At 39.7% G+C, this 26783-nt stretch overlaps 1 protein-coding gene and 1 pseudogene across 1 annotated transcript in view; one reads left to right on the top strand and one right to left on the bottom strand.

Annotated features, from left to right (window-relative positions):
* Positions 1 to 1548: 1548 nt before the first annotated feature.
* Positions 1549 to 12521, bottom strand: LOC102472665 (mRNA turnover protein 4 homolog pseudogene; annotated as a pseudogene).
* A 12543-nt stretch (positions 12522 to 25064) lies between these two features.
* DOCK2 (dedicator of cytokinesis 2) overlaps positions 25065 to 26783 on the top strand; it is a 445944-nt gene continuing 444225 nt past the window's right edge. Inside the window, 1 exon segment of the mRNA XM_014587766.2 lies at positions 25065 to 25199. Within this exon segment, the coding sequence (XP_014443252.1) occupies positions 25157 to 25199 (43 nt within the window). The 5' untranslated portion in view covers positions 25065 to 25156.

Genomic DNA, 26783 nt, shown 5'->3' with positions numbered 1-26783 from the left:
AAACCTCATAACATGTGAATGCCTGAAGTATAACAATAAAAATGGGGAGATGTAATCAGAGTATGTATACAACATAGCAGATACATCGGATGAACAAGTCTTGAGGTGTAATGTACAACATGAGAACTACAGCTAATAAAATTGTACTGCATTTGGGATATCTGCTAAATAAGTAGCTTTTAATTTCTCTTGCCACACACACAAAAGTGGATAGCAGTGTTAGATGATGAATATATTAATTTGCTTCACTATAGTAACCATTTTACTATCTATATGAGCTATAATGACATATCATATACCTTAATTATATAAAATAAAATTTAATAAAAAATTTTTAAAACCATAATGATCAAGACAGTGTGGTGCTGATGAAGGAAAAGACAAATAGATCAATGAAATAAATTAGAGCCCAGAAATTGACCCACACAAAGTCATCTGATTGTGACAAAGGAGCAAAGCAATTCAGTGGAGAAAGGGTTTTGTTTTTATTTTTAAACAAATGATGCTGGACCACTGGACATCTTCATGCAAAACAAAACAAAACAACAGCAACAAAATAACAGCAAAACAAAAACCTATTTAAACACAGATCTACTCCTTTCACAAAAACAAAACAAAGCCAAAAAATCCAAAAAATTTCAAAATGAATCATAGACTGTAATATCAAATGTAAAACTAAAAAACTAGAAAATAGCATAGTGAGCTTATGGCCATCATTAATTTTACAGCCACAATATGCTTTGCATACAGTGGGGGCCTATAAGATAAAACAGCCAGAATATGAGAGGACTCCATTCGTTGCCCATGGACCCTGCCATTGACAACAAAAACTTTATTAAAATTTATACTTCACTTCATTGACAGAAGGGGGCACCCTTTAACTAGAAACCTTGTAAAAATGTTCCAAATTTCCATGATATAAATAGGTAAAAACAAACTAAAGCTATGCAAAACTGTTACATTAACAATACAGAAAACGAGAGACACATCCCCCATCCTGGCACACACACACAAGCCATACGAGGAGAAGTAAATACAGTTGTGCACAAGCTAGGAAATTGATCTGGGATGCTTAAAACTATTTGCTTTTCAAAAATAAATAAATAAATAAATATTCAAGAACTGAAGCAAGAAGATCAAACTCACAAAGGCAAGCAAATAAGTCAATTATCAGACTTCACAAAAGCAAGATACAGAAACAGATACTGACACAGCTTTTTTAAAAAAGCTGCCTTTAAATGGAGGAAGCACTTACAGTTCCTCCACGTGAACCAAGGGTTTCATTTATGTCAAAGATATTCTTTACATATCAAGGCTCGAAGAAAAGTTTTCTTTTTTTTTTTTCTAAGAAAAGTCCCTTTTTGTTGTCCACAGGCAGATGCCCTATAGATAGTTCTATTCTTTACAGAAACATGATCAGTGCCCATCGCCCTCCCTTGTCTTCATCTTTAGCAAAGTAAACAGCCACTCCCTCCAGAGGGGTGGTGGCAGTGCTGTGTTGTCCAGAAACTCAAAACATGCTGGAAGGCCTACAGTCCTGAGTCCCTATCAGTCTTCATCATCACGGCCATCTTCTGATTCTTCTACTGACTCATATACACCCTTTACCAAGTCATCTCCCATCTGCTGGAACCTTCTTGATTGTGTATCCTACTAATATTTCAGGGTCACTTTGAATTTACCTGTCTCATATTGAAGAAGCTTCGGGATGTGGGCTTACTCTGGTATCAGCATGTCATCCTTCCTGCACACCTGTCATTCCACAGCAAGCTCCCCACATCTCTCTTGAGGGTGATGGGCAGGCCCAGCTGCTTCAGCTGTGTCTCCATGGGTTGGAGAAACTGCTCCAGGGACCCTGATCCAGGCTCACTGTGAATGTTGTTTTCTTACTAGCTTGAGCATAGTCTATTTTCATATATTTTGTGAACCACACACATTCATCTGTTCCTTAGTGCAATGGGTGAAAAGGAGACCAGCTTCACCCCTCATCTTCTTGCTGACCTGATGCAGGTGGCTTTTTTTATTCACCAGCTGGGCTTCAACCCAAAACCACCATCCTCATCTGGTTCTTGCTGAAGACCATCTGACTGTGCTTCCAGGCAGTCAGGAAGTCCCTCAGCTTGCTCTTTATGTTGGCCACAGATAAGATGATAAGGTACTGATATGTGTCCACACATTTCCAAAGCTCTTATGTCAGGTTTTGTTTCAGCATTAGTATGAATGGTAACATCACTAGAACAGCACAGATTAATAGAATGTACCTCCTAATATAAACTGGTAAGACAATCTAGATTTTGTTCTTGAAACAATCTCTTTCCTCATCTCTCTCTCTTTGAAAATAATTCCATTCAGTGCTGTGCATCAAAAGTAAAGAGAAGACATCCAGACCCAAGAAATGCAAAGGACCCCAGATAGAATCAGCCCAAGAAGATCTTCCCCAAGGCATATCTTAGCCAGACTGGCAAAGTCCACAGATAAAGACAAGATACTAAAACTGGCAAGAGAGAAACAACAAGTGACTTACAAAGATAATCCCGGACTTCTCAATGGAAACAATACAAGCAAGGAAAGAATGGGAAGATGTATTGAAAGTGTTAAGAGAGAAACAATTCAACCAGGATTATTATATCCTGCAAGATTATCTTTCATATGGGGAAAAAAAGATAAAAATCTTCTCAAACAAAACCTGAAAGAATTTGCAAACACCAGACCAGCTCTTCAGGAAACCCTGAAGAAAGTACTGTTCCAGGAAATCTAAAGAATTAACAGCCAGAAACAAAGGAATAAAAGGCAATGAAGACAATGGCCAACTTAAACTTTGGGACAGGTCTGGTAACATCCATAATAACATTGAATGTTAATGGATTAAACTCTCCAATCAAGAGACACATACTGGCTGAATGGATTAAAAAACAGAAATCGGGACCAGCAGTTAGCATAATGGCTATGTCACTGGACTCCCATGTAGTTGACAGCAGTTCAAGTTCCGGACCCAGTGGTTTAAAACTCACGCTGGATGCGTGTGCGTGCGTGCCCAAGATCCTGAGAGGAGAATGGAGGAGAAGGGATTGTGGCGTGGCCATCCCCTCTGAGGGGTGATTCTTCGCTTTCTGTCTCTCTGTTTCTCTCTGTCTATCTGGTGAGCGCACGCGCCCTATAGCAAAAAACTCTCAAAAACAAACATACAAACAAACAAAAAAACAAAACAGAAATCATCTCTCTGTTGCCTACAGGAAACTCACTTCATGGTTAAAGACATACCTAGACTGAAATTGAAGGGTTGGAAAAAGGTTTTCCATGTAAATGGGAACCAAAAAAGAGCTGGAATCATGATACTAATTTCTGACAAAATATGGTGTTTTTTTTTTTTTTTTAAACTGTTCGAAGAGACAAAGAAGGGCACTATATTTTAGTAAAAGGGTCAGTAGATCAAGAAGATATAACACTTATAAATATCTACACGCCTAACACAGGAGCACCCAAATATGTGAAGGAAAGACCGTTAGATCTAAAAGGGGAGATAGACTGCAACACACTAATTGTTGGAGACCTTAACATCGCACTATCCCCTCTGGACAGATCATCTAGACAAAAAATAGGTAAAGAGATAAAGGATCTAAATGATATCATAAATCAAATGGACTTAACAGACATCTATAGAACTTTCCATCCAAAAATCATGAGATACACTTTTTTCTCACATGGAACCTTCTCAAAGATTGACCACATCATAGGGCACAAAGCAAGCCTCTGCAGATTCAAAGGCATAGAAACTATATCCAGCATCTTCTCTGACCATGATGGAATTAAACTAGAATGTAATTTCAAGACAAATCCTCAAAAATACGCAAATATATGGAAACTAAATAACCTACTCCTGAATGACTCCACAACTACTGAAAAAATACAGACTGAAATAAAAAGATTTATGGAAGCCAATGACAATGAAGACATGAGTTTCCAAAATCTTTGTGATACTGCTAAAGCAGTCATAAGAGGGAAGTTCATAGAAATTAGTGCACATAAGTGGAAGACAGAAAGAAGTCAAATGGATCACTTAACCTCATGCCTCAGAGAATTGGATAAGCAACAGCAAAAAGATCCAAAAAACTCCAGGAGAAAGGAAATAATAAAGATATGAGCAGAAATAAATGAAATAGAAAATAAATGAACTATACAGAAAATAAATGAAAGTAAAAGCTGGTTCTTTGAAAAGATAAACAAAATCGATACACCACTAGTGAGACTTATTAAGAAAAAGAGAGAAAGGAACCAGGTGAATCAAATCTGCAATGAAGCAGGCAGTATAACAATAGACATAGTAGAAGTGCAAAACATTATTAGAGAATACTATGAATATGTGTATGCCAAGAAACAAGACAATCTGGATGAGATGGACATATTCCTGGATACACATTATCTACCAAGATTGAGCCAGGAGGATATAGAAAGTCTTAATAGGCCCATAACAAGCCAGGAGATTGAATCAGTAATATATAACCTCCCAACAAAGAAAAGTCCTGGCCCTGATGGCTTCACCTCTGAATCCCACAAAACTTTCAAAGAAGAGTTAACACCCATTCTGCTCAAGTTATTTCTAAAGATCCAAAAGGGTGAATCTCCTCCTAATTCATTCCATGAAGCCTCTATCACCCTTATCCTTAAAACAGATAAAGACAGGGTAAGGAAGAAAAACTATAGACCAATATCTCTGATGAATATAGATGCAAAGATTCTCAACAAGATACTAGCAAATCGTATCCAACAACATATAAAAAAGATTATATATCATGAACAGGTAGACTTTATTCCAGGAATGCAAGGTTGGTTCCCAACATATGTAAAACCATAAATGTAATACAGCATATTAACAGGAAGAAAGATAAAACCATATGGTCATATCAATTGATGCAGAAGAAGCATTTGATAAGATACAACATCCCTTCATGATCAAGATTCTCAGCAAAATCAGCATAGAAGGGTCATTTCTCAACACAATAAAAGCTATCTATGAAAAATCCATAGTGAACATCATCCTGAATGGAGAAAAGCTGAAAGCTTTTTCACTAAAACCAGATACAAGACAAGGATGCCCACTTTCTCCACTCCTTTTCAACATAGTACTGGAAGTCCTCGCCAACGCAATCAGAAAAGAGGAAAAAATAAAAGGCATTCAAATAGGAAAAGAAAAGGTGAAAAACTCTTGTCTATTCGCAGATGACATGATTGTATTCATAGAAGACCCAATGGTTTCCATGAAAAAATTTCAGGAAGTAATACATGAATACAGTAAAGTTGTAGGATATAAAATCAATATACAGAAATCTATAACCTTTATATATATGAACAACAGGCAGTCTGAGATAGAACTGAAAAAAGTTATTCCATTTACCCATAGCCACAAAAAGTATAAGATACTTTGGAATAAACCTAACTAAAGAAGTTAAAAACCTCCACAAAGAAAACTATGAGAAGTTAAAAAAGAAATTGAAAATGACACAAAAAAGTGGAAGGACATCCCATGTTCCTGGATTGGAAAAATTAATATAAATGAAATGGCAATTCTACCCAAATTAATCTACATATTTTATGCCAACCAAAGTACCAGACACATTCCTCACAGATGTAGAAAAGACAATCATACAGTTTGTCTGTGATCATAAATGCCCCCTTATTGCCAAAGCAATTCTGCACAAGAAGAGTGAAGTAGGCAGCATCTCACTCCCTGACCCAAAAATATACTACAAAGCTGTGGTAATCAAAACAGCATGGTACTGACACAGAAAGACATGTGGACCAATGGAACAGAATAGAGTCCCCAGAAATAAATTCCCAAACATACAGTCAACTGATTTTTGACAAGGGGTACCAGTCATTCCAGTAGGAAAAGAAAAACTTATTCAACAAATGGTGCTAGAAAAACTGGATTTGCACTTGAAGAAAGATGAATCTGAACCCCTACCTATCACCTTTGACAAAAATCAAGTCAAGGTGATCAAAGAACTAAATCTAAGACCTCAAACTATAAAGCTGCTCCTGGAAAACACTGGGGAAACTCTGGGAGATATTGGAGTAGGGGAAGACTTCTTAAATAAGACCTCCAGAGCACAGTCAATAATCCCCAAAATAGACAAGTGAGATTACATCAGACTAAGAAGTTTCTGCATGGCAAAAGACACAGTAGTTAGTGTGAATCGACAGCTCTCAGAATGGAAAAATATTTTTGTAAACTATGTGTCAGATAAGGGACTGATAATCAGAATACACAAGGAACTCAAGCAGCTGTTCTGAAAAAAGATGATCAACCCTATTAAAAGATGGGAGAATGTGTTGGAAAAAAAAAACACTCTCTAAAGATGACATACGAATAGCCAAGAGATATGAAAAAATGCTCAACATCCCTCATTGTAAGGGAAATGCAGATCAAAACAATATTGAGATACCACCTAACTTCAGTCAGAATGACTAAGATTAAAAAAAAAAACCAAAAAATGATAAATGCTGGCAGGGGTGTGGTGAAGGGGGAACTCTCTTACACTGCTGGTGGGAATGTAAATTGGTCCAGCCACAGTGGAGAACCTTGCACATCGATGTTTATTGTGGCACTATTCACAATTGCTAAGTGATAGAACCAACCCAGATGCCCACGAACAGATGAATGGATAGAAAAACTGTGGCACATAGTGGCACATATACTCTATGGAATACTATTCAGCCATCAAAAACAACAAAACCCTGGCTTTTGACAAAAAGTGGAAGAATATGGAAGATTTACTGCTGAGTGAAGCAAGCCAGGATATGAAGGAGAGACACTATATATCCCTACTTAATATATACCCAGTGTCCGCACTCTGTGACTGAAACTGTTTGATTAAAGGGTATCGAAACACAGTAAATGGATGCAAATACCAGATATAGTGTGTATGAAAGAGCAGGGTCTGAGGAAGTATATTTAGAAGAAAAATAGAGAGGCAAAGCATTAATGGGACAATGAAATGTGGTATTATCTGTTGAAGATATTTTATAGTTTTATCAACTGGACTAGAGAGAAATGTTCACGTTTTGAAATGTTCAATTTGTAAGATAAATAATGTGATTGAATGTATAAAAGAAAATGAAATAGAAAGTAAATAATTAATTAAAAAAAAGTAAAGAGACGAAAGTTGAGCTGAGCTGTTTTTACTATACAAACTATCCACAAAATTGGGAAACATAGGGTAAACTTACGTTTAAATGATGTGTTTACATTTTCATTTAATATGTTCCATAAGTTTTCAGGTGAAATACTCTAAAGCTTTGGAATTCATTGCTAATATGAAAATATATAATAACAGGGAAAATAGTATTTATTATACATTTTAAAATGATTAACATTTGATTGTGCTATGGTTTGAATGTGTTTCCCAAAAAATTCATGTGTGAAATTTGCTTGCTATTCTGATGGCATTATTCGGATATAGTGTTAAAGAGTGAGGCCTTTTCAGGGTGGTCAGGTAGTCAGGATTAGATAAGGTCATTAGAATTGAGTCCGTATGAGTGAATACTGGTGACTTGTTAAGATGGACGGAGACCAGAGCTGACATACACACTTACCCTTTCACTATATGGTGCTCTGTCCCAACCTTAGGATTCTGCATTTTTCACCAGCAGAGAGGTCCTCAACAGATGTGTCCCTCAACCTTGGACCTCCAGACCATGAGGTGAATAAAGCTTTATTGATAAATTACCCAGCATGTAGTATTCAGTTGTAGCAACAGAAAAACAGACTGATATGGACCTTTTTTATTCCTTCCTTCCTTCCTTTTTTTTTAAATATAGAAGTGCTCAGGATGATAAAGAATAATAAAATGCATGTATTACTTGACAAAGTAACCAGTAAGACTTTTAACATCTGTGTATCTCATGCTTCTCAACTTTATGGACTCCACACTGCGAAATGACTTAAGATTGCATTGGTGTAATTTGGCACTTATGTGATGCTTCTCTTTGCTCTTTGTCTTGCTGATTTACCTCAGAAGAAGGACATCAACCATGGAGGTTATAAAAATTGCTATCCCCAGTTCCATAGTGTAGCTTTGCTAGGCAGTTATCCCTAGAAAACCAGTGTTTACTGTTTCAACCTCTAATCAATTCTATAATCCACTCAATATTCTGTAGTACATGACTTTCTACTTAAATTAATTAGAGTAGATTTTATTTTTTGGTAACTGAACTATCAGCACAGTAATTCTTTTAGAACAAGAACATATTAGATTAATTGGATTCCAATAATAATTTCTTAGGTTGGAATTGGAAACAAGAGTAATCTCATATCATTTTTAAATTACTTAACTTTTTGTATTGTTGTTTATTTAGTAGAACACTTGAGGGCCCACTCTGGCACCCGGGATACAGATATAATCATGAGCTCTTTCTGCTTTTAAAGAGTTCCTCTTACTTCAGCAGTTCTCCAGTAGAACTGCTAAGCCCTTCACTTTGCCATTTTTTTCACTACTGTGAAATTCCTTATTTTTTTTTATAACTAACCTAGATTCATTTTCATTCATCTGGAAAGACATTAACCCTTAGTTAAACTCATCCTTTCCTTAACTTTGCTGCTGTTGCTCTAGAGGCTACCCATCAGAATCTCTTGGCTATCTAAAAGTCTGCTGGGCTCTCATCCCAGGCCAGTTCAACAGAATCTGGTGAGGCCTGTTCGGACCTGAGACTGTAAGTTTAGATTTCCCCAGGTGACACTGATGTGCAGCCAGAGTGGAAAATTGCTGGCCTGATTCACGTCTATGCTCAAAGAAGCAGCATGTGGCTGAAGAAACCCACCCAGTCATCTTGACTCTTTAACTTGAATCTTGTGACCAATAGCACTCTGTTTCCAGTTTAAGATGATTTTTATTTCTCTGTTCTGACCTCTTCTCTTACTTACTCTCAGATAATAATCTTCATATTTCATTGAAAAATAAAAGCTAACATTTGTTGCATGTTTATGTGCTGAAGACTAGTACTCTATACATGCTTTCAAGTATTATCTCATTTGGTCTTCTTAACTCTGAAGTAGATGACACAAGTAGCTCCACCTTCAAGATAAGAGAACTAAGAAATAGGAAAGTTAGGTTACCTGCCCAAGTCACATGGCTAATACTTGCAAAAATTTACATTTGAATCCAGAGCCCGTATCATGGGGTGCTGAGCCCATATCATGGGGTGCTGAAGCAAAGAGAAAACGACCTTTGTTTCCTATTACCCTGTTTATCAATCAGTCTGCATCTGCACCCCTGTCTTCTGCTTTCTCTCTTTTTACAATGAATGACTCTGTGTATTCCTATTTGTGCATTCTGTTCCATCTCATATAATCAAAGGCTTGTTACATGGAATGGTCCCTCTCTTTTGAGAATGATCAGTTTTCTTCCTTATGCCTGGATCATCCCACCAGGCTATAAATGTAGTATAGCATCTACTCTTGCATTAGTTCATGTCTTCCAAGAAATATTAATAGATTCTAAGAAAGGAATAGACATGGAAATTTTTTTATTTTCATTAACACCTGTGAGAGAAAAATAGGCAGGATACTGCAATAGCTGTCAAGTCATTATGATTTGAACCCCAGGTTAAAAATAAAGGAAGGGATGTAGGGATGGAGGGAGGAAGGAAGTAAAGAGAAAAGGAAGGAGAGAAGGAAGAAGAGGGAGGGGGAAGGTAGAGAAGGAGGGAGGAAAAAAGGCTGCATGTGCAGGTGCAAGGAAGTTTTGGCAATGCCAATGGGGAGTCCTCAAGCCAAAACTGCTTCTGTAAGAGGAGACCAGTGTCTTGCAGAAACATGGCTACCTTAGTCACAGTAGGTTTGAAAGGCACATTTCCATGGTGACCACACCACTCTTCTTCATGATTCTATGGCCTCTTCCAGCTAGTACTCCATTTATCTGTTCTCCTTTTACAAATAAAACTCCTAAAAAGAGTTGCTTATGCTGCCTACTTCTGTTTCATTATGTTCTCTCGTTTAACTCCAACCAGGCTTTGGCTTTCCTCCACTGTCTCAATAGCTGTCTTCCTTTTCTTCCACAGTAATAGACCATTTAGTTTGACATGTAGCACAGAATAAAGACTATTTTTTACAAACTTTCTTGCAGCTAGCTAGGTGTGGACATGGGACCACGTCCTACCAAAGGAATGTGGGCAAAAGTGATGCATGTTACTCTGGCCATGTTCTTGCATTGTCCCCTTCCTGCAGGCTGAAGTAAAATGTGATGTTGAGTCATTTTGGATTATGCATTTAATGATTATAAACCTAAGGGATGGGGAAATAGCAACAAAGAAGAAATCCATACCCTTGATGATTTTATAGGGCTGCAGTACCAAATAGGGCTTTATGTGAAAAAGAAATAGACTTCTATCTCATTATAGCTAATTTTATTTGGGGTCTCTGGCTTTGGCTATCTACTTGCCTTTATTTATGTACCTATCCACTTAGTAGAGAAGTCATATTTGACACTGCCTCTAAAACATATCTTGCATTTGGCTGCTTTGGTCCTGGGAAGGAAGGAAGAAAGGAAGGGAAGAATTGTGTTTTCTCAAATTCCAAAACAAACTCTACCTCATCTTGTTGCTTCAATTATTATTAATTTTTTTGAGAATTTTTTGCTTTAAAGGGTATGCACTCACTGGAGAGAGAGAGGCAGATAAGGTGAGAGAGAAAGTGAGAAATCACCCCCCAGCATGGATGGTCATGCCACAATCCCTTCTCCTCCATTTTCTTCCTGGGATCTTGTGCATGTATATACATGCACAAGTGTGAGTTTGAAGCCACCGGATCTGGGACTCGAACTGTGGCTGAGCATGTGGGAGTTTAGCAACGTAACTGTTACACCATCTGCTGGCCCCTAGTCACTTCAATTTTTGAAGCACCAGTTTTCTAGGAATGACTACTACCAAAGCTACACTGTGGACTTGAAAAGAGAAAAAAAAAATACTCATCACTTGTACTAACCATGATAGGGAGAAATTTGACATTTTTGTGGCTTATACAATGCTTATCTTTTCTGTGTTCACACATTATTACTCAGTGTCTTGTTTTAGTCTTGATTCATTATGCTCACAGAGTTGCTGTCACTTTGAGATCAGTCAAAGGCAAGTCCGTGTTCCCAATACCTGGCAACTGTTTAACATCTCTGTTAGAGAGGCAGGTTCTTAATGCCTAATTCAAACGACAAGCCAAATGAAGAAAAGAACATTCCTGAATTAGTCTATTTGTTGTAAAACACACTTGTGCATGCACACACACATGAAAAGAACATATATTCACACAAGTAAACGGCAAACATAAGTAAAATGAAAGGAAAGAAGGAAGGCAGGCCAGTCTCACAGTGCAGCAGTTAGGGTGCTGCTCTGAAGAAGCTAGATTCAGGGACTGGCAGGTGGCATACTGGTTAAAGGTGCTAGACTCCCACATGGCCAACCACACTTCAAGTCCCAGACCTGGTGGCTTGCTTTCTCACTTTTCCTCTCTCTCTCTCTCTCTCTCTCTTTCACTCTTTTTTATTTTTTTTGAGAGGTTTTTGCTATAGGGCATGTGTGCTTGCCAGAAAGACAGAGAAAGAGAAAGAGAAACAGAGAAAGAGAGACAGAAAGTGAAAAATCAACCCCCAGGTCGGGGGGAGGATGGCCATGCCACAATCCCTTCTCCTCCATTCTCCTCTCAGGATCTTGGGCATGCACACACACATACCTGATGTGAATTTAAGTCACTGGGTCCAGGACTCGAACTGTGGTCAACTACATGGGAGTCCAGCGACATAGCCATTATGCCAACTGCTGGTCCCATATTTCACCCTTTCCCTTTCTCTCTCTTTCACTCTGTTCCTTTCTGATCAAATTTAAATAAATAAATAAATAAATAAATAAATAAAGCTAATAAAATAATTCTTAAAAAAGGAGAAGAATCTGGATTCCACCTGACCTAATGGGTTCAAATTTTGGTCCTGATAGCTTAAAAAACTTTCTGGGTGCATGCTTGTGTACCTGGTATTGAGGGGATGGAAAAAAAATTACTAGAGGGAAAATTATTGTAGCATGAGATGCTTTCTCTTTCTCTTTTTCTCTGTCTCTTTCTCTTTCCCATGAACACACATATCGTCTGGCAAAAGGAAGGAAGGAAGGAAGGAAGGAAGGAAGGAAGGGAGGGAGGGAGGGAGGGAGGGAGGAAAGGAAGGAAGGGAGGGAGGGAGGAAGGAAAGGAAGGAAGGAAGGAAGGAAGGAAGGAAGGAAGGAAGGAAGGAAGGAAGGAAGGAATAGAGAAAGGAGGGCATACAAGTCACCATGCTAATAATGAATCAAATTCTGTGTGTCCACAGGAGGAATTGTCCCCTTGGCCTGGAAGACCAGTCCCCTCAAGTTGACACCTACTCAAGTACAGAATGCTTTCATGTTATCAGCAGTAAGGTTCAGGGACCTCTCCAATTACCGAGGACCTCCAGCCGCACCTGCCTTTTCGACTGGATACTTGGAAAGAGTTGAGTCACAGTAAGATACATCTTCGATAATAGTTCAGAGTCCCTTACATTCATAGTCCCAAATGACATGTTATCTCAGCTTCCAGATGTTACTTGTGAAGGGAACGGTCCCAGGGTCCACTAGCTCTTTTGCATATTGACAAGGTGGCTATCAGCTTATTTGGCTCAGTTAACAGGTATAACACAGCAAAATTCATACCCTCGAAATGAAGTTATATTTTCAAAGCATTCAAAATGGAGTTAGTCTGGCAAGGCATAATTATGTAAGCTTTTAGATGCAATGAGAATCATAACACTGTAAAATACATAATAGTGTCCTTGTCTGATCTGATGTTCTGAGAAATTGTTTTTGTTCAACAGATCACGATAGCTGAGCTGTGAGTGCCCAGCCAGAAGCTGAGTGTCAGGTCCATTCCCAGCACACTTAGAGTGAGATCTGAACTCCTTACCATACCATGACCTTCAAGGTCCTACATGATCTGATTCCTACGTGATGTTCAGCGTCATCTCCTTATTACATGGCTACTGCATTCTCATAACACTGGCCCTTTTTTGTTTCTTGAATTAACTAAGATAGTTCTCGCATTAGAACTTTTTTTTTTTTTTTTTTTTTTTTTTTTAAATTTTAGAAGGCAGGAGCCAGAGCAAAATGGAGAAGCAGAGAGAGAAAGCACTGCCCCCCTCCCCCACACACCCCAATGAGCTGTGGTAACCAAGCAATCTCTTCTTCTCCATTTCTCCATACTGTTGGGGTTTTGGGCACATGTAAACATTCACCAAAAATGGTTCTCAAGCTGCTGGGGTCAGGATTCGAACTGTGGTTGACCATGTGGGATCCGGTTCAGGTATGGGGCAGCCCAGGATCTTTACATCTGTGGTTACTTCTCTCTGAATGTTCTTTTCACAGATGTCATTTATTACATAGTACTTCCTCAGAGACCCTTCCTGACCCTCCCTTTTTCCATTTTCTCGAGATACTCTATATGATTTCTCTGCTTTATTTTCTTTATTAAACCTTATCATTTACATGTTGATTTTCTGCCTTCCCTGGTAGGCAACAGGACTCATGAGAGCAGGAATCTTCTGAGCTGTTCTGTCTGCCTGTTCTGTCTGAATGTCTGTGCTGTTCCCCAAGTTATATTCTCAGTGCCCATCTAGAACTTTTCATATGGACTTATGATAAATCTTTGTAGAGTAGAAGAGCTAGCTCTCAGCCTCTGGAGATGGGTGGAACTTGAGTAAGCTGACTGTCACCTCATGTTGTGTATTTGTGTATTGAACTTTTTAGGGAAGAGACATACCCATTGGATTATTGACAGAGCACAAGAGCTAGTGAGAAATCTGTTTTCTTCTAAGCCATGTAATTACTGGTCTTGGTTTCTCCAAGACTGAGATTGTTCAAGAGGTACTTTGGGCCTAGCAATTTGCTTTCTTTGGGAACACCTACCATTTATGTTTCTGATATAAGAGGATCTGATTGGATTGGTTCAATATTGCCCAATACAAAGTCTCCCTGTTAGCCAGAGAGTGTCAACTTGCCTTTCCTAACCCCAATCCTAGGAGTTGCAACTCAGGGTCCACTAGGACTAGGGTGGCTATTTTAAATGCATGAAGCAAACTGGGTTTGTTTTTATTAAGGCAGCTTAAGAACTCTTGATAGAGACTTACATTTAGAATACTACTATACATCTGTACATATATACACCCTCTCCTGTGTTTCCTGAAACATATTCTCTCAGTCTCTTATTTTTCCATTTTTGATAAAACAAAAGTACTATTTCATTTTTCTCTCTATTGTAACAAAAACAATCATTAAACCTAATGTAAATGGTCATTGAGATGTGGCCTCAGTAGTCAGGAGGAGAGGAAATACTGGGGGTTGTGGTAAGCTGGAATGCAGGTTCTATACAATTACCGCCAGCTGATTCTGTCTTGCAGAGATGCAGACTTGGTATTTATATAGAGACTAGAAATCTAGAAGTTTGGGTGAAATCTCTTGATCATTAATAGTTGGCAATTCTTTTATTTATTTTTTTAAACCAAATATGTTTCTTGAACCAGTAGATCATTCTCCAGATTTGCTTTTGGATTGCCAGTACTGGACCTCTGTTAAATATACATATATCTATGTGAGGAGTTAGTTGGTACCAGTGCACATGGACAAGGAGCAGGGCTGATGTCACTGTGTACACAACGTGAGCCTTGGCAGCTTTGCAGAAAGAACCACTGGAATTTCTGGACAGAATGGCAGCTAATAAGTAAGAACAGTAGTTCATGAGCATGGCTGCTGTGAACACTCAGGAAGGTTGTCTAACCGGACTAGGAGTTAGCAGGTTGGGAGGGTCACCAAGGATGTCTTCCAGAACAGGTTAGGCTAGGGAGAAAGAATAAATATTTAATTTTTTTTTTTTTTTACTACAGGGTGCTTGTGCTTTCCAGGGACAGAGGGGAGAGAGAGAGAGGGGGAGAGAGAGAGAAAGAGAGAGAGAGAGAGAGAGAGAGAGAGAGAGCAAGCACCCCTAAGGGGAATGATCATATAACAATCCCTTTTCCACTTCTCTCTCCTTTCAGGATTTGAGGAATGCACATACACATGCCCAGAGTGTTCTTCAAACCATTGAATCCAAGATGTGAGCCACATGGTCAGTCGTGTGGATTCCAGCTACCTTAAGTACTATTCTGAGAAAAAGTATTCTTGATAGAGGAACAATACAGTGATAGGAGAACCCACGTTTTAGAACTTTCTGGTAAGAGTATAAGGAGATTATATAAGGTCAGAGAAGGCAGAAAATGACGCTGTGGAGGGTAACTAGAATCTGATCATGAAGGGTTCATACGATGTGCCTAGGATCTTACACTGTCCTGAAGGGTTAGGAGGAGGCACAAATGGATTTTAATCAGTAAAGACAAGTTTGTCTTTCAGTAGAGATAGACTCCACTGGCAGCCATGTCAAATTAATTAATTAATTAGCAGAAAGGTTTGGGGCTACTAATATTCAATGAAATGGAGTAAATACCAGGTACATAGGAACACTTTTTTTTTTGAGACCAATTTTTGCTATAGGGTGTATGTGCTTGCCAGAGAGACAGAAACAGAAAATGAGAAATCACTAAGGGGGATGGCCACCCTGCAATCCTCTGTTCTTCTCTCAGGACTTTGTGCACACATGCACATTCACCTAGTATGAGTTTTTAGTGGCTGGGTCTAAGACTCAAACCAAGGTCGACTATGTGGGAATCCAGCGACGTAATCATTACACCATCTGCCGGTCCCAACACAGAAACACTTTGATTCTCCCTCCTCTCCAGCCCTCACTTCCACAGTCACTTCTAGATAGTTAGATGTTACCTTAATGCAGAATTATTTGAATGTCTGGTTAAATGCATATGGTCTTTTTAACTGTTGTTATGACTTCTTTTAGTGAAGCTAATTCCTTTTGGGTACTCATATCTTTCTAACCTAGAGCCTTTTGTAGTTCTCATAAAGATCTAGAGTCCTCTCTGATAAGTAAAAGGTAAGTATAAATTTTAGCTCCTCACTATCTCAGAACACGGAGACTCTGTTTGCCATGACTGTTGTTAAGTAACACAGGAAAATGAGCTGAGGAGGCTGCAGTTCCTAAAGACAGCCACATGGTGGACACCAACGAAAGGTGGGCCAGAAGCTTCTTGGCATTTGCACACTGATAGGCCAATGCTATCTGCCAGTAGACTTTTCCCTACTCTGAGTCCAGGTACATTTTGGTTGGGAGTTGCGGGGGGCACATGTTGAAGGGGGTCCACCTGCATGACCTATAGGGAACAAGCTGGCAGGCACTATAGTGACACTAATGGTGCCCACTGGGGACTTTCCAGAGCAAGAATAGTGAGAGCACAATTCAGAGCTTGAGACAATGGATACTGAGCAACTCAAATGGAAATATTTAGAAATTGCTACAACCGTATTACTGAATTCTGGTCCAATCTCAAACCTAAATAGATAAATCTAAGTAAGATGGACATCAACAACCTTCCCTTTTCCTGTGCCTTAGGAAGAGATTTCTGCAATTTTCCTAAAAACGGGTCCAGATAGATTTCTTTGGCCTGCTTTTGAGACTTTTCATAGCTCTTTTCTGTGCAATGTCTTGATTTCACAAAGGTAATCAAATCTCCCAACCTATCACAGATCTACTTTGTTTATATTTTCTAGCTTATTCCAGGAACTTGAGGAGACCACAATTGCTTGGATACAGGGTTCTAGAAATAACATGGAATAGCAATTGGAAGGAGGCATGACTGGAAGGAGGGAGCTCAAATCCAAGTTTCAAATGAGGAGGATCTCAACAAAGTAGTGGCATAGGGGAGAGGGAGGATTTAACAGCTGGTTTTGTTTATTGATTTTGTTTGAAATTTGCTGTTGGGTGAGAGAACTAAGAGAGAAAAAGAGAGAAGGAAAGTGAGAAAGCAACCCCCAAGGGAGATGGCCACACTGTAATCCCTTCTCCTCTATTCTTTTTTCAGGATTTTGGGCACACAAGTACATGTGCCCAGCATGTTTTTCAAGTTGCTGGGTCTGGGACACAAACTACACAGTCTACCATATGAGATCCAGTGTCTTAATCACCACACCACCGGCTGGTCCTAACAACTGTTTTTTAGATCATCATTTGTAGTGAAAGGGAGAATGAGATGAGTCAAGTTTCTGACCTAAGTGAAGTGGAGTATAATGATGCCGTTATAGACTGTCATAGTGGTTGGCAGCTCTAGTCAGGGGTCCCAAACAGTACTGTCTGTTAAGAGCATAGGGAGATTGGTGCAGAGAAGTTGTACAAGAACCTCTACCTTCAGTTTACTTATTAGCATAATGGGAGAAATAATGATGCCTACCTCATGGTATTATTTTAAGAATGAAATGAGATAATAAATCTGACATGTTTCACTCAGGTGCTGGGGTGCAGAAGGTATTCAATGAGTGGGGTTGAGAAAGATTAAATGATTTGTTTCAAACCACAAGTCTAGGTAAATGATGAATTGGGATTCTCTTGGAGCAGAGTCTGGTCACTTTACCTGTTACAGAGAATAGAAACAATCAGAGGAAGGATAGGTCTAGGTTATGGTGATAAGCTTGGTTTTGCACATGGAAATATTAACATGGTAGAGGCAGGGGATGTTTAGAAAGCAGTTGAACACATGGGTTAGGGCCTCAAGAGAGATCATGGCTGAAGACATATATACTTTTTCCCCACAATCATCTCTCAGGATATATACATTACTATAGTCATCAAGAGTGTACTGCTGCCGGGTGCAGTGGCACATGCCTATAATCCCAGCTACTTGGGAGGCTGAGTCAGGAGATTCACAAGTCCAAGGTCAGCTTAGGCAAGATAGTGAGAACTTATCTTTAAAGAGAGAGGGAGAGGGAACTACCTAATAGATTGTGTTTTTATGTGATGAAGACGATTATAAATTCCTTAAGTGATTTTAATCAGATTTTTATATAGGACTATCAATCTCTCTTGCCAAATTTTTTTCATGGTGCATTAGTATTGTTAACTATAACAGAAAAGCCTCTATCTCAGAAACATAAAATCCATCTCCTAGTCACTGTGAAGTTTAAAGATTTCTATATTAAAATCCACACCACTAAGAAGTTAATTAACCTTTAGTTTAATTACCTTTCTACTTCTAAACTTTATCCACTTCAGCTACAAAATATTTTTCTTTTCTTTCTTTCTTTCTTTTTTTTTTTTTTTTGAGAGGTTTTTCACTATAGGGCATGTGCGTTCGCCAGACAGACAGAGAGAGACAGAGAGACAGAAAGCGAGAAATCACCCCCCAGAGGGGATGACCACGCCGCAATCCCTTCTCCTCCATTCTCCTCTCGGGATCTTGGGCACGCACGCACATGCGCCCGGTGTGGGTTTTAGGTCACCAGGTTCCGGACGCGAACCGCGGTCGACTACGTGGGAGTCCAGCGACATAGCCATTATGCTAACTGCTGGTTCCCAGCTACAAACTATTTTTCAAGTTTTTCAATATGCCAAGTAATTTGTTTGTTTAACATTTTTTAAGAGAAAGATTCATATTTTAGGTCGCATCACAAATTGAATGGGAAAGAAAATCTTCAGTATTCCTCAAGTCTCAACCTTGTTTGCCTTCTCTTGACTTCCTGTCAAATACTGGATGGCACTGTTGATAGGAAGTCTGTTTGTATATCAGAAACCTATGACTGAAAAAAAAGCATATTTTAGATCACCTAGCTGTGAGGTTAAGAAGACATTACAATTGTGTAGGACAGGGAATGACAAAATATGGTTCATTTGTCAAATCTGGCTTGCCACTTGTTTTTGTATGGGCAAACAGATGGCATAGCGGCTACATTGCTGGACTCCCATATGGCCGACCACGGTTTGAGTCCCAGACCCAGTGGCTTGAAAATCACACTGGACATGTGTGTGTGCATGCCCAAGACCCCAAAAGGAAAATGGAGGAGAATGAATTTCACTCCTGGGGGGTGATTTTTTACTTTTCTCTCACTGCCTCTGTCTCTGTCTAGTCCCTTTCCCTGTGGTGAGCGCATGCACCCTAAGGCAAAAATTTCTAAAAAAATTTTAAAAAAATATTTGAAATGGTTGAAAAGGAATCGAAATAATATTTTATAACGTGAAAATTGTATGAAGTAAAAATTCTATTTTGTGGGACCAGCAGGTGGCATGGTGGTTAAGGCGCTGGATACTCCCACATGGCCGACTATGGTTCGAGTCCTGGACCTAGTGGCCTGCTTTCTCACTTTCCCTCTCTTGCTCTCTCTATATCTCTCTCTAGTCAAATGAAAAGTAAATGAATGAATAAATTAAATTAAATTAAATAATTCTTTTTTAAAAATTTTATTTTGTTGAAACAACTGTATTTTCACTCATTTACATATACTCTATAGCTGCTTCATTGCAACGATGGAGTTGAGCATTTCCAACAATGGCTGTATATGGTACAATTATTGCTTTCTGGTGCTTTTCAGCAATCTACAAACCTTATAGATGTGTTATAATGCCACCATATTTCAAGTGCCGTGCATATCACCGTACATTTTATTTTTTTTTTAAATTTCCAGTGCTGTGACTATTATTTCTAAAGTCAAACAAATAAACAAAAAGAGAATAGTGGGCTCCAAATAGTAAGTTACAGTGGCATAAATATGATTTTGTTATTGAGTTGATGGTGCTATAGTTTAAACGTCTCTCCCAAAATTCATGTGTTAGAAACTTAATCCACAATAAGATAGTGTTAAGAGCTGAGGCCTAATAAGAAATAAATATTGAACACTGAATGACTGAGCATTAGAGTCTACTGCATGTTTTATGATGCTTCTTAATGGAATCAACCTAAAATTACAAGGTAAAACAGTGATTAAATGTAAAACAAACTGAAGTAAAGTCATTTTGATGGCAATTAATGTTTGAATCACACAAATGTGATCTGCATGAATGGATTAATGTTGTTATTGTGGAATAGGGTTAGTTACAAAAGTAAATTCAGCCTTCTCTTGCTCTCTTGCTGTCACCCTCTTGCCCTCTCACTTATGCCATTAGATGACGCAGAAAGAAGAACGTCACTGGATGCTAGCACTTTGATATTTGAACTCACGGCCTCCAGAACCGTGAGTCAGACAAATTTCTGTTCATTATAGATGACCTAGTTTGTGGTATTCTGTTATAGCAGCATAAAATGAACTAAGACAGAAGAAGCAACATTGTGCTCGTTATGTAATGCCACTACAACTTAGTAAAACAGTACAATGAAACAGACTGAGCACGCATCATAGTGTTCCCAACACACAGGAAAACAACAGCCAAGAAAATTAGAAAATTCAAAACAATACCTCATCACAGCACATTTTCTTCATAAAAATTTAAAAAAAAAGAAAATGTGATTGCAACCAAAGTATGTTTTCAAGTAGTTCATTTGTTAGCCAAATAAGGAAAGATATTTATTGGATGGTGAGGTAATTAAATCATATTTGATTGTAGCAGCAGATGAAATATGTCTAGTGAAAATTATTTAAGACTACTAGCCTTTTGGTGACAGTGGTTTCTTGAAGAAGTGAGGACATTGAGAATAGAGAGCACTAGAAACAATATCAAGAGTTGATTTAAAAAGAGGGAAAATGATTTCTAGTGGTTCTTGATAAATTGATAGATGTTACCAATACAGTTGAGTTGTTTATTTGAAGAATTAACTTCTCTGAGTTTGAGTGAATGAAAAATTAGCTTTTATAAATAGTTTGTGTGACAGGACTATTGGCACACTCTATGGGCAAAATTATTTTTTAATGATATTGGTTCAGTATAAACTGAAGTGGAATCTGGTAAGATGTGTTAGAACTGTTTGTGATAAATATATCTGTGGAGCTGAATTTTGGGCAAATTTACAAAGCTTTTGGGAATTTAAACTGTTTAAAGTGTATGATTATTTATTATAATATCCATTACAAGGTATTTGTGGAAAATATTTGAATCTATCATATGTTATTTAACCAATAGTGTAAAAGAGGGATTTCTTTTTTTTAAAAAAAATTATTTATTTAATTCCATATATTATTATTTTAAATTTAACCAGAGAGAGACAGAGAGAAAGGGAAAGGTAGAAAGCAAGCCACCGGGTCTGGGACTAAAACTGTGGTCAGTCACCTGGGAATCCACCTTTAACCACCACGCTAGCTGCTGGCCTCCCAAAAGGGATTTCATTTGCAGTTCAGATTAACCTTTGTAGATTCTATCAAGTTTTGTCAAAAATAGAAAATTAATATCCTGTTTTGTCCTACAAACTACATAGCAGTTTGATTGTTTAATAGAGGTAAGTTATTTGTACATTTTGAGCTCAGGGTTGAGGTTTTAATTTTTCTTAAGAAGAACCACTAATATTGAACACTGAACATTAACTTTTGCTGAATGTTTTATAATGTTTCTTAGTCGAATCAACCTAAAATTACAAGGTGAAACAGTGATTATATGTAAAACAAACTGCAGTAAAGTCATTTTAATGACAATTTTTTTTAGAATTATTTTAACTTTCTTTCTTTCTCTCTCCCTCTCTTCCTCTGTCCCTCCCTCCTTTCTTCTTCCTTTCTCCTTTCCTTCCTTCCTTCCTTCCTTTCTCTCTCTCTTTCTCTCTCTCTCTCTTTCTCTCTTTCTCTCTTTCTCTCTTTCTCTCTTTCTCTCTCTCTCTCTCTTTCTTTCTTTCTTTCTTTCTTTCTTTCTTTCTTTCTTTCTTTCTTTCTTTCTTTCTTTCTTTCTTTTCATTTAACCAGGGAGGGATAGAGTGAGAGAGAGAATGAGAAAGCAAGTCACCAGGTCTGGGACTTGCACTGCAGTAGGCCATGTGGGAGTCCAGCATCTCTAACCATCATGCCACCTGCCAGCCCTGACAATCAATGTTTGAATCACAAGTAATGTTAAGCTGCTTTATATATGTACTGTGCCAAAGAAAGTTAAAGCAAAAAATGAGAGTACATTTTCACAAAAACTTTCAGTGGACATATTTTCCAAACTCAAACTACAGTTACAGCTATGCTTTTTCAGACCTTCTTACAAATGCAAAAAAAAAAAAAGTTTGAATTTCAAGGTCCATTTATGTGCAGTTAAGAAACTTCACCTAACTTTCAACTGTAAGTGAGTAATCTGCAATATAATGGCATAACCAAAGGCAAAAATCAAGAGAAGATTTAATAGAATTTATATTATGTTGTCTGAAAAGTCATGACGTATTTTTCTATATTTTTTCTGTGCAAAAATGTGTCATGACTTTCCCAACAACCCAATACATTTTCATTGCTTTCTAAGCAATAAAAATGATTAATTAAAATCTTATACTCATGGGTTGATAGAAGTGTTCACCAGTATCTTCCTTTAACCAACTATGAGAATTCGCCAAAAACAAAATTTAGAGGAAACACTCCACACAAGGCCATCCTCTCTTTTGACAGCAATTGCAAGTTTGAAGATTCCCCAAAACACCATCAAGGTCAGCAATTTACTACAACTTACAGAACTTTCTGAAAGCTGTTATGCTTAGTTAACATTTATTATTGGGAAAGGGTGCAGGTGTAATTCAGCCATGAGAAAAAGTGCATAGAGCAAAATCCCAGGAAATAAACGCTTCCATTGTCCTATCCATGTGGAATTAGGATGCATTACATTCATTTTTTTTTTTTTGGAGAGATTTTCACTATAGGGTGCGTGCGCTTGCCAGACAGACAGAGAGAGACATAGAGACAGAAAGCGAGAAATCACCCCCCAGGGGGGATGGTCACGCCGCAATCCCTTCTCCTCCATTCTCCTCTTGGGATCTTGGGCACGCACGCACACACGCCCGGCGTGAGTTTTAAGCCACTGGGTCCAGGATGCGAACCGCAGTCAACTACGTGGGAGTCCAGCGACATAGCCATTATGCTAACTGCTGGTTCCCCCAGGATGCGTTACATTCTTGACATTGATGTGTGACAATATGTATGGACTATTGCCATTCAGAAAAGCTCACTCAGACTTTAGTGTCCAGAGTTTTTATTGAGCTCTTTCATGTACTCACAGTTTATTGATTGCCTACATAATTAATCTCAGCCTCTATGTTTATTGATACCTTATAACCCAAATTCCCTACCTACCTCACATCGTTGGTCTTTATAGCATGATCAGCCCCCACTAAATCCTATTTTTAGACTATCCAGTGTGATCCAAGACCTCTAAACAAACCATAACATTTGAAGGACTCTACTTTCCTCATCTCCCAGGAGCTAATCACAAAGGCCAGACCTCTTTTTGGAAAAGATTAATTCTTTATTGCTTACTATCTGTATGAAAAGACATTTTCATAGATGAAACATACACATTTCAGCATTAAAAGATAAGCATTTGCAATTAATTTTGATGTTAGGGAAGACAAACTTTGAACTCCAACCAAGTGAAAGTTTAACTCCACCCTAGATTTATTTTTCTCATTACCAGATGAGTATTATGAAAGAATGCACTCAATTACCAATATCATATTTTGAATATTATCAATAAAAAAGTGCGAGAACTTGTTTGCTCTTGTTATGTAAGTATCTCCTTAATATCCTTGATTTTACCTTTTGGCCTGGAGAGACTAAAATATTTACTGTCTCAGTCTTTATAGAAAATGTTTTCCAGCCTCTGATATATAGTCTTAATTCATAATTCTGTTGTGATAGTTTTAAGAGTCAACTGAACAAGGCTATTGTCTTCCATTATTTAATTAAACAGCAATCTAAGTATTGCTGTGAAGTATTTTGTAGAGTGATTAACATCTACCATCAATTGACTTTAAGTAAAGATTATTCTCAATAATCTGGGTGGGCTTGATCAAATCAGTTGACAGGGTTTAAGAGCTGAACTGAGATTCCTTGAAAAACAAAACAAAAAACAAAAAGCACAAAAGTTCACTTGTGGACACCCTGCTTCAGCTTCTGCCAGAGAATTTCCAGCCTGCCTTTCCTGATAGCCTGCTCTACAGATTTCAGGCTTACCTAGCCAGACCCACAACTGCATAAGCCAATCACTTGCAATAAATCTCAATCTCTCTCTGTCTCTGTCTCTCTCTCTCTCTCTCTCTGTGTATCCTACTGGTTCTGGTCCTCTGGTGGAACTCTAATACAACTGCTGTCTATAAAAGATATCACCCAATTTGTGCTGCTAGAAAGCTAAGAAGGAAATAACTCCAGATAAAACAAAATTAGTATTTTTTTTTCATAGCTGCCTGTCAGCTGTGATATTGCCAAATCTATTTTAATGATTCTCTAGTGTAAAGCGGAAAGAAGTAGTGAGAGTCATGAATAAAGAAAGTTCAGGAAGACTTTAAGCAGCCTTATCACTACGGATCAAAGATACATTTTTGTTTCTGGACAGTCTCTTTCCAGAACCAAGGTGAGATTTTTCAGGGCAACTCCAGGACTTTTCTTCTGGGCCCACTGTTACTGGCTATTAGAGCACCGTGCCCTCCTGGCATTGCTGGTGACTAGTGTGTGGTTAATAGTGTGCTTGTGTATTTTGAGAGGAGTGTCCTGAGATGTCATTAGATTATCCAGTGGGTTTATGGCACCAATAGGATAAGAACTACAAATGGCCGTTTTCCAGGTGGATATGTGTCAGCCCCTGCTGTACCATCTTCTCGGATTCTCACACAAATCTTCTGAAGTACGCGCACCAGTGTCCCATTTTACAGACGAGAAAGATGAAGGTTAGAAAAATGAAGTAACTTGTCCTGGTCTGGATTTGAAACCCAAATGGGACCAGAGCTCATGCTGGGGTAGTAGGAGGAACCTGTTCAGTCACTAGACTCAGGAATCAGAGAAACTGTGACAGCCTGGCGGTCCTGGCACCTAACTGACGCCTGCCCATTTGCCCTGAGTGAGACAAGTTGGGGTGGCCTCTATGGTTTGCGGGGTTGAGGTGAGGTCGTCTAGCCTCCTAGCCACAAGCTGTCGAGTGTGCCCAGGCCCCAACCCGAGACAGGAGGAAGGAGCCAGGAGCCCGGGGAGGGGAGGGCGGGCCCTGAGAGGAGTTTGAAAAGAGGAAGGAAGTGGGGCCCAGCACAGCGCCTAGCCACCCCCTGCCGGCTTCCCCACAGGAGAACGCGAGGCGCCCCGCAGGCCCCCAAGCCCAGCCATGGCACCCTGGCGCAAAACTGACAAGGAGCGGCACGGTGTGGGTAGGTGCGGGGGGGAGTCAGCAGCTGGGAGAAAGGCAGGTGGCCGGAGAGCCACGCGCGGGAAGATGCTGCGCACCTAGCGGCTCCGGGATGGGCAGGGTGCGCTGACTCACGGTAGTGGGCACAGTGGCTCTCTCAGCCTACTTCCAGGCCAGCGGGGCCGGGGAGAGAACGCAAGGGGAGAGGAAGGTGGGCACCCCATCGGGCAGGCTGCGTGCAGCCTCGCCCTCCCGCTCGCGGCGCGCCGCCCTCTCTCCTTATGCATTTCGGACAGGGGGTTCACCTGGCAACGTGGCTCAGTGCGCAGGGCTCAGCGTTCCCAGGAGTAAACTCCGGAGCCTCATCGGATACTTGGCTTCCTGGAGGGAGGCCTGCCCTCTGCCCTGGTTCAGCCTTGGCAGACTCAGAATGCTGCCCTCCAGCACCCTTCAAAGAGACTTCAGCTTGCTTCTGCCTGTTCTGCCGGGTCACATGACCCTGATTTAGATGAGCCTCCAGCTCAGGCTTGGGGCTTGGGGCTGCTGGGCGGGATCCTTCATTCAGGCAGGGAGAACCTCTGGGGAGAAAGGCTCCCCAGGTTATCAGGGGATAACCAAGAAGCCAGCCTCATCAGCTTCAGCCATCTAAGCTCCCAGAAGCCTCTGCCTCAAGTTCAGGGGCGGAAGTGGTGACTGGGGGAAGGGAGGCGTCAGGTACCGCGACTCTTTCTAAGTGGCATCCGTGATGCAATCCCCATTTACTCACTATGGTTTTCAAAATTAAGTATGAATTTAAAAATCTCTCTGGAGCTTACCACAGAGCAGATACCAGATACCAACTCAGAAATGAAAATCCAGTAGGTGAAGCGTTGGAGGACTCAGGGGCCAAGCGTGATTAGATGCAGTGGGTGGGGGGTCTCTGGAGACACTGTCCTGGAGGACCCCGTGTTTGTCCATTCACTTACTGGGCCCTAGGCACTTGGGCTGTTCTGAGAGGGATCGTCCCATCCAGAGAACAAAGCATAGTCCATGTCCTCAAGAGGTCTCCGCTTCTCTGTCAAATGGGAACTTTAAACTAGATCAATAGGAAGAGCCCTATTTAACTTCACACCTTCTGTAGCTTGGCCCTTCCAGTTGGGGGTTATGATGTTAATAATCTCACAGGGAAAGGTGGACACTATTCCGTGGCACAGGCCAATGACTGGAGGTACCAATGTGGTCTAGAGGATGAAAGGTGGACATCAAGAGTATATCTGGGAAAGAAGAGCTGCCAACAGCTTTTGCCTGGGCAGGAGGGTGTACTGAAGGAAGTTATTACGCTCATTCATAGTAAATAGAAGCCGGGTTATAAAGTCTTATGATGTCAGGCTGAGGAATTGGTGCTTCTTCCACTTAGGCACTGGGAAGCCATAGAAGGCTTCTGAGCAGGGGAGGGGCATGAGCAGATCTAAGCCAGTGTGGAGAGAGGCTTGGTGGACAGAAGAGCAAAGATGCCTGCGTGACGCACAGGGGACAATGCTGTCCCACACACCTAGGACAGTTTGCAAGGAAGATTGAGCGTGGTAGAACAGAGTCCACACTGTCCCTAGAGCAGTAGATTCTTGCT

This window comes from Tupaia chinensis, unplaced genomic scaffold (assembly GCF_000334495.1).
Source record: "Tupaia chinensis unplaced genomic scaffold, TupChi_1.0 Scaffold000234_1, whole genome shotgun sequence".
Taxonomy (NCBI): Eukaryota; Metazoa; Chordata; class Mammalia; order Scandentia; family Tupaiidae; genus Tupaia; species Tupaia belangeri.
Note: the sequence above shows the minus strand (reverse complement) of the source record. Positions and strands in the feature narration are given on the sequence as shown.